Raw genomic sequence first — 8,754 nt, forward strand, 5'->3', positions numbered from 1 at the left:
TCTTTCTCTCTCGTGATTATTAATTTAGTTTAGCACCACCAGTTTATGGTGGTGGTGGTGATGGCTGTCACCGTCGAAAAAATCTCTTAACGGTGAATTCACAAACCCATCAACAAGGTGCATACGTATTCAGCTCGTACACGTGGCAATATTTGTGCTACCGACTACCGAAATATGGAGAATCTCTACTACATAAGCACAACTCCTTTCTAACCTCAGCGTACATCCACTCTGCCTCCTCCACCTTCTCCTGTACGGTGATAACATCTTCGAAGTTCACTATCTGCAAAATTTGTGTCCCATAAAAGTGATTAAATTCTTGTGCATAATTGTCACCTCATCTTGCAAATCCTATTGTCTGCAATTGAATTCAACTTGATCTCCACCTCATCGACAACAATGTTTTTAATCTCATGTGGATCCGAATCTATCATCCCTTGAAACTTGTATTTGACATCATCAACAACAATGTCTTTAACTGTGTGTATGACTTGAGGATCCGAAGAATCTTTTCAAATGTCTTTACGACTTCTATCATCACGAACCATAAGCTCTCCTCTACCTTCAAGTGCATCAATTGCATTCCTAAATATCTATTCCACTTCATAAAACTCATTTAGTGAAATCACTTTTAATATATATATCATAAAAGATAATTTACCCTTATGTTAGAGAAGATATGATAGAATTCACCTTAAAATTAAATCTGTTTAAAGTTTGGATTAAATAGACTAAGTTGATTAACCTATAAAAATAACAGTTTAAATGGACAAGTTCCTAGGTTAAATGGAAAGAATGTTTAATTTTTTTTTTTCATTTTTCGACAAAAATGTAGTACTTTTTTAAATAGTTTTTCTATTAAATCCAAAGATGTGATCTAATATAATAAGATTTAGTTTTTTTAATTGTGAGTAACTTTAACATAACATTAAAATTTGACAGTACAAAATATTTTTAAAATCAATAATGTTATGTATATATTAAAAAAAATTTAATTTTGATACTTGTTAGTGTAAAGTAGTTTTACACGTTACATAACATCACATCAATAAAAATAATTACTTTTTATATTGATAGCATAAATAGTCATCTAAAAGAATAGATGTAATTATACAACCGTGTGCATCAAAATTAAATTCGATAAAAAATTAGTTAGAAAATTTTTTACTCATATAAAATATATATTAAAATACAAAATATACATTAAAAATCTTAAACAATTTATGTATTTATTGAATTCTGCTACATTTTAAGTACTTTTATCAATCAAGTTTAATCAAATTGGTCTAAATCCAATAAAAATTACTTCCATAAAATATGCGTAAATCACACATTTCTCTTTTTTGCGTTCTCTTTTTTTTTTTTTTTTTTTTTTTGTATTTTCTCCTTTTCGTCTTTTCTATTGCTGTCTTTGTCCCTCATTCTGATGCTATAGTTGCTTATGCAGTTGTTCCACTATGATTGTAGTTTATATAATAACCTATAATTCATATACAAAAACATAAACACAAGATTAAACAGACTTTTCCTTCTAGCCTTGAAAACATGCAATGCTTCATACGCAGCATATGCACATATATATTTTATAAGTAGTTTTACATAAATTTCACATCACTAACAATTAGTAGTACTAATAATAATACGTAATAAAGATTTTCTGTTTTCTAAAAGCTTTACCATGATTCATACGCTAACCTTATGGATTATGAGAAAAAAGAAATAAAAAAAAAGACGACGAAGAAAAAAAAAATGATAACAATGATAAAAAAAGAAAAAATTTTAAATTATACAAAATTTATTAAAAAACATAACATTAAAATTTTTTAAATTTGATCCAAGAAATTTTTGAATTTTAAAACTAAAATTTTTTAAGAGTAATACTGAAAATTTTTAACTAATTAAAAATTATAAGAAATAAAAATAGTACCAAAATTTTTTAAAATTAATATTAAAATTTGTCTATGACACTGAAATTTTTCTTAATGTATCTTTTTTTTTACTTTTTTTTCTTCACATTTTTATCTTCTTTGTCCCAATATGTTCTTCTTTTTCATGTTTTGTTATTGATATAAAATTTGTTCTATATCTTCTTCTGTTTTATTTCAAAAATAGAAGTTTTATTTAAACAAATTTATTTTAAAATTAAATTGTATATTCCTAAGTCCTATACAGCAAATTATCTTTTAATATGGTGTGGAGATTAATTCAATTTCCTTATTTATCATGGTAAAATTTGTGTTTTATATAACAAATTTGGATGTTTTTATTTCATTTCTGTGTTTTATATAAAAAATTTTGATGTCATTCATGATCATGATCATCATCTTTTCTATATTCTATTTTTCTACTCTTTTATAAAACTTTGAAAAATACACAAACAAATAAATAAACAAAGAAGATAAATAAGAATAAGAAAAAACGTATAAAAAGAAGAAAATGATGTCGATGATGACGACTAGGGGTGACAACGGGGCGGGTAGGAGCAGGTTTTTGCTCTACCCGACCCGCTCCGCTGTACAACAACCCGTATAGAACCCGTCTTGCTTCTACCCGCGGTAGTAAAACGTTGAACCCTAACCCGCTCCGTCCCTACCCGCCGGCCCTACCTGCCCCTATAATTATTAAAATCCAATAAATAAAATTAAATTTCAAATTTTATATAACTATCATCACATACATAATATAAATTAAAGTAAAAATTTAAATATAATACAATATTATTAATCATTTACTAATTATTTTACATATATTATATATATAACGGGGCGGGTATTACCTAAACCCGATCCCGTTCCGCCCCGCCTCTTCTAAGAATCCGTCCCACTAAAAACCTGTCTCAGTGCGGAGCAGGTAATTACCCGCTCCAAGCGGGTAGGGACGGAGTGGATACTCGCGGATTCGGTAGGTATTACCATCCCTAATGACAACGACAATGATAACGATTAAGAAAGAGAAGGGCAAAAAAAAAATGAAGAGAATAAAAAAAAGAAAGAGGAGAAAAAAAATATATGGATGAATTATTAAATTTGTATATATATTATTTCTTCTTCTAATATGTATATAATATTTTTGTTTTAAAATTAATAGTATAATTAGATATTATTTAAATGTTGTCTTTTTTTCAATTTTTAGAAAAAAAATAAAAAACAAATAACTTCTCTAATTTTTTGATAATTAATACGTAAAAATGAGTATTTAAATTAATTAAATAATAATAAATCTCTAAAAAAATTGGAAAAAGGCTGAATTTTAAAGAATAAGTAATTTTTTTTCTAATTACCAAACAGAAACAATAATCAAATTGATTGTAATACTTTTTGGCCATATCAACGTGCCTAACTTGAATAAGTATTTAAAATTGAAAGACTAGTTTAATCTTTAAATATGGAAGAACTGATTTAATTGTGTATAAAAATTGAGAGAATATTTAAGTAAGTTTAGAGTGAGAAGCGGGTCTCTCTCTACCCTCACGCGCCTGGCACGTACACCTGAAAGGTTCAGTTTTACCTTGAAGAGTGCACAGTAGTTCCTTGGCTTCCTCATTCTTCAAAGCACACAACATATTGGAGAAAGAAAAAAACAAATTAGGGTTTCCCATTTGCGGAGATGGCACTGTGCAGCCGAATCAGATCGGGAATTTCAGTCTTCAACAAATTAGCGTTCGCCGCTTCCCAGAGATCCACTCTCCAACGATCTCTCATTGCCCCTTCCAATTCCCTGGTGAGTTATTCAACCTAAATCCCTTTCATCTGTTTAATACTTGAACCGCTCAAATCAATTTTCGGATCATTTGATAACACCGTTGATTGTTGTCGATTTGGAATTTGCCTTTTTTTTTCAGATTTTTTCCTCTAAAATAAGTCGAAGGTTTTCATTTCCTCCGCTGAATAACTTTTCATTTTCTGAAAAGATTTTATAGTAATCTGTTTTTTTAAGTTGTTGCGTTGAGGCATGTGTTTGAGATGTATAATGAACCTACTTTTCTTTACCGTCTGATTTTTATTTATTTATTTTTTAAAAAGAAATTTTTTTAATATATATTTTATCTGTTACCTTTGATTTGATTCGTAACAGTCTGATTAATTTTTCATGAATTCTTTGTAATCTGTTTTTATATTTTGTTGCGTTGAGGCATGATTTTGAAGTAAAAGAACCTCCTGCTTTTTGTGCCTATTGATAACTTGTACTGTGTTGTTTGTGCTGAGGTTTTATACTGTTGCATACTTGTTCATTTCATGTTTCAGGAATGGTTTTTATTGGCCGCATTTAAGTGTTTATTTTATTTTTAATAATTTGTTCCCCTATCATGATATGCTTTCAGGTCTCTAGAGGTTATGCCAATGTGCCAGGGGCAAAGGAAGATAAAGTTAAGGTAATTGGACATATTGTTTGTGTCATTATTCCTTAATACACTTCAGCCTGATGTAGAAGAAATTGTGCTTAGACTGTGATTGATAGAAGAAGAAAATATGAACTTATAACTGATTGAATATGAATCTAAATTCAATGAATTTTCACTTAGTTAGTTGTTATGTTTATAATCTAAATTCAATGAATTGTTGATTTATATTTCATTTAGGTCAGATTGAATTGTTCAAAAATTTTTTGTTTCATCCTTGAGCCACCGTGCTTGTTATTGATGGGTTAAGAATTTTTGTCTTATTATTTCTTGATTGCATCTATAGGTGCCACTGGCTATGTTTGGTGGCTCTGGAAACTATGCCTCTGCTTTGTATATTGCAGCAGTGAAAGCTAATTCAGTCGAAAAGGTTGAGTCCGAGATTCTTCAGTTTGTTGAGGCAGTTAAGAACAGTACTAAAGTTTCCCAGTTCATAAGTGACTTGTCTGTGAAGAAAGATATTAGAGTAAAGGTTATTGAAGACATTGCTGGTCAATCTAAGTTTTCTGATGTTACAAAGAACTTCCTTGGTATGTTTGCTTCCTATGGTAGTATATTTTGACAAACATAATTGTTACGTATACATAATTACATTTCTAAATAAATTCTGGATTACTTTTATATTTATTGTTTGAAACATATTGAACCAGAGAAGTTAGTACATCAGATTTTCCTATACAGACTTTTGGTGATTCTCTTGTGTTTTTAGTTTTTGACGCCTGTGCATCTTTTATGGGTTCTCATCCACTCACATATTGTGGGAAAGGGATAATATACATTTTATGGATAAACATATTGAATGCTTGTTTTGCATTTTGAGCTTCTTTGATTCTCTTTTCTCCCCCTTTTTGTTTTTGCTACTATGAAGGATTCTCCTATTCATTTTGTTTTTAATTTTTTGCCTCAGAAAATTTTGTCTAAGGGTTTATAGAGCAAATTTAACTGAGTAGTTGCCTCTCAGGCATGCAAGCAAAATGTAATGAATTAGGAAGTATTCCAGGCTCTTATACTTGTTAACAGCTAACAATATTATAAGTCTCCTCAACTATATTTTCTATAGCAATTACACCAACACGCCAAACAAATTATTCAATAAAATGTCACCCAACACCCCTATCATATTCATATTTTGTTTATCACTTCCCTTTAATCCTTGTTAAATTTCCTACTTGAATAATGTTTCATTTTAATTGTGTTTGTAATCGTACATATTTTATTATCAAATTTTTTTAGCCAGTTCTTCTCGGGCATTATTACATTCAGATTATTCTCATGTTACTAGACCACATACCTCGTGTTAGTCATTCAATTCTTCTATTAGATTTTATGCCTCTGGCTTCATTTATTGCATTCATAAGTGATTAATTGAACTCCTTGCTCAAAACATCCCCAACTTTGCTGTCCTTTCAATGCTGGAAATAGACTGCTTCTTCATGGGTTGCGGAAATTAGAGCTTTTATTCTAGCACAATAGCATTAATAAATCTGGCCTTTGAATTATTAGGGATCAGTTTATACTAGTGCTAGGAAATATGAATTATGTTCTATGAGCACCCTTTTATTTGGGTCTTAAGACTGACCTTTGTGTGTTATTGAGCTTCACAAATTATGCTGCATTATGACTGTCTTAATTCTCAGATTAATTCATTTATCTTAGTATAAGGTGGACATAAGAGTTTTTAGATATGGTGATATCATAAAAAGTTTTATTTTTGATTTACTATCTTATTTTCCCATATGAAATATGAGTATGATACCATTATGCAATAATAATTTTATCTTAGTCATCAAGTGATAGACATCACGGTACTTTGATGTTTGCTTCTTGTTTCCTGGGAATTTCATCAGCTTCTTGGCTGTCTCTTTTAATACTTTGAGACTTCATTTATCTGAGTTTTGGCAAATGCTACACCATTTTTTCAGACATTAAAGTTTATTGATTAATTTATCTTTTTTTTAAAGTCCTTGTCGCTGAGAATGGGAGGCTTAAAAACATTGAAACTATTGCAAAGAGGTATAGGGAGTTGGCAATGGCATACAAGGGAGAAGTGAAAGCCATTGTGACAACAGTGATTGTAAGTAGTACTTCTTTTACGATTAGTTTCTGGCTAAAAGGAAATGCAACATACTACATATATGTACTCTGCATTGCTGAATTCATTTCCTTTCGCATCAGGAGGATTGGATTATGTGTTCTCTAATAGAATGAACTTTATTGGATAAAATGGATACTTTCATGTAATTTCTGTCGTCAATATGTGTTCTTTATTCCATATGCATAATAATTTGAGAACATTGTTACTATCTTTCTCTGCTAGGTAGTTTCATGGTCTTTTTGCATCTGTATTTGTATCTCTATTTATGTATCTTCCTCAGAAAATTAATTCGTTGATTATATTTTACCATAATTGTCTTATTGATTATATATATATATATATGTTCTACGCACGTTATTTTGGTGTTACTGGGATATATTCAGAGAAAAGTTTGTTTGTGATTTGATCTAATGCTATCTCATAAAACCACTTTGTGAATAGTAGTTGCATGTTCTAATTCTAATTTTCTATATTTTTGTTCCAGCCTCTTCCTGCCGAGGAAGAGAAGGCACTGAAGGAGACCCTTCAGCAGATGTTAGGCACTGGGGCAAAGGTTCATCTTGAGCAGAAGGTATCAGCGTGATCCCCTTCTTGCCAAACACCCCCCCCCCCCCTCCCCCTCCTTCCTCTCTCCCTTTCAAATTTTCCTCTTCTGCAAAGACACAGAGAAATTGGTACCTTGTACTTTTGAGACTATATATGATATGTTTCTAATGAACTTTGGGGAAGATAAGATCTTAGCACAGTATGTGATTGAATTTCTCTTTTTTAAATATTTTATTTATAATCAGAATCAATTTTGTATTTGAAAGATATTTATTTTTAAAAAAAATTGTACCTAAAATGAAATTCCTACCCTTTTCCTAAAAGCAGTAAAATGATTATATTTTAAGAATCTTATCCATACAATCTGAAAATATTTAGAAGTTATACTTTTCAAGCACTTGCAGAAGTAGCACAAAACCCCCCGTATTGCCTTCTTAATTCAGCTCATCATTTTTCTATTTGTTTCCTTCTTTCTCCCAGATTGATCCAAGCATACTTGGTGGATTAGTGTTGGAGTTTAGTCAGAAGGTCTTTGACATGTCTATTAAGACTAGGGCGCAACAGATGGAGAGGCTTCTACGAGAGCCCATCAGTATTGCTGACATATAGAAGACAACAATTTTCTCCTGAAAATCTGTGTCAGCATGATTTAATCAAGTATCAAATTCTTGTTTAGTATAAAAAAATGAGTGGATCTGGATTTGTTTGGGATGGAATGCCATCATTTTGCAAATAAGAGCTACCTCTTTTCCAGCTTCCTGTTATGCTTAATTGTCATCTCAATGTGTTTGAAATTTGAATGCTATTTGATTTTATTTGGACTTCTGAGGTGTTAATTAGTTCACTGGTATTAATTTGCTTCACTTTGATGCTGGTGAATATATCTTCCTGGCTTAAGATAAAAGATGTAGCTGTGGCCGTTGGCTAGCTGATGATTCAGAATAAGATCCAAAGAAAATTTTGATAATTTTGAGTTTTTAATCTGTATTTGGACCATTTTCTGTATTTCCATGGTTTTACTATTTTAAATAATAGTATAACTATCACAATCAAGTTCATTGGCAGCAAGTGCTGGATTTAACTAGAGCCATCTCTAGGAAATTTGGCTAAAGAATGCTAACAATCCGCCACCCCATTAAAAAAGAGAAATTCTTATGGATATTATTGAGGCATCGGTGTTAATTTTCATAACAACATAGTTAAGGAAGAAAGACAAGGTATAATGTAAAAGGATAAATGAATGGTTATAATAATCAAATGTGAAGTAAGAGTTTCGTATTTTATATGGCATCGTCTTGCATGATAGTCCTTCCATAAGACGATCTTATGGCAATTCATCTTCCAAGCTAGGCAGGTCCATTTAGTTGTCCTTCAAACCAGACTCGAATCAGCACTCTAGCACCACAAGGATTGAAGGTGTTCGTACCTGGCTGGCAATATGTACTCAAAGAGAAATCGAATTTTCGAGGTGAATTGTTTTTTACCAGGCCGGGTGAGCAACCTGTAAAGGCACTCTGAAACTTAAGTCAGTAGTACACTTGTTAGGAATTGAGTGTGTTGTCTTTACCTGCTTTTGGAGCCTCCGTTTTATATGTTTTCTAAGTATCCGTTGAGTATTTATTGTCGGATATACGTTTATATTGCTTGCTATCTGTTTTACCGATCTGGCGTTGCATTTGTGATTTTTTTTACGTAACGTTGGTAACGCATTGTT

At 31.0% G+C, this 8,754-nt stretch overlaps 1 protein-coding gene across 1 annotated transcript; it reads left to right on the plus strand.

The window, feature by feature from the left end:
• Nucleotides 1–3,406: 3,406 nt before the first annotated feature.
• Nucleotides 3,407–7,879, plus strand: ATP5 (delta subunit of Mt ATP synthase). The gene is made up of 6 exons (XM_016315465.3): nt 3,407–3,720; nt 4,322–4,372; nt 4,686–4,929; nt 6,361–6,473; nt 6,979–7,065; nt 7,521–7,879. The coding sequence occupies exons 1-6, from the start codon at nt 3,607–3,609 to the stop codon at nt 7,647–7,649; spliced, it is 738 nt and encodes a 245-aa protein (XP_016170951.1). The 5' UTR covers nt 3,407–3,606; the 3' UTR covers nt 7,650–7,879.
• Nucleotides 7,880–8,754: the final 875 nt, after the last annotated feature.

Source organism: Arachis ipaensis, chromosome B8 (assembly GCF_059453495.1).
Source record: "Arachis ipaensis isolate K30076 ecotype BB chromosome B8, ASM5945349v1, whole genome shotgun sequence".
Classification (NCBI taxonomy): domain Eukaryota; kingdom Viridiplantae; phylum Streptophyta; class Magnoliopsida; order Fabales; family Fabaceae; genus Arachis; species Arachis ipaensis.

Excerpts from the sequence above, each read along its gene's own strand:
- ATP5 (XM_016315465.3), top strand. The coding sequence starts at position 3,607 with ATGGCACTGTGCAGCCGAATCAGATCGGGAATTTCAGTCTTCAACAAA. Across the intron at positions 6,474-6,978 it reads CCATTGTGACAACAGTGATT|CCTCTTCCTGCCGAGGAAGA; the intron begins GTAAGTAGTACT and ends TTTTTGTTCCAG. Across the intron at positions 7,066-7,520 it reads AGGTTCATCTTGAGCAGAAG|ATTGATCCAAGCATACTTGG; the intron begins GTATCAGCGTGA and ends TCTTTCTCCCAG.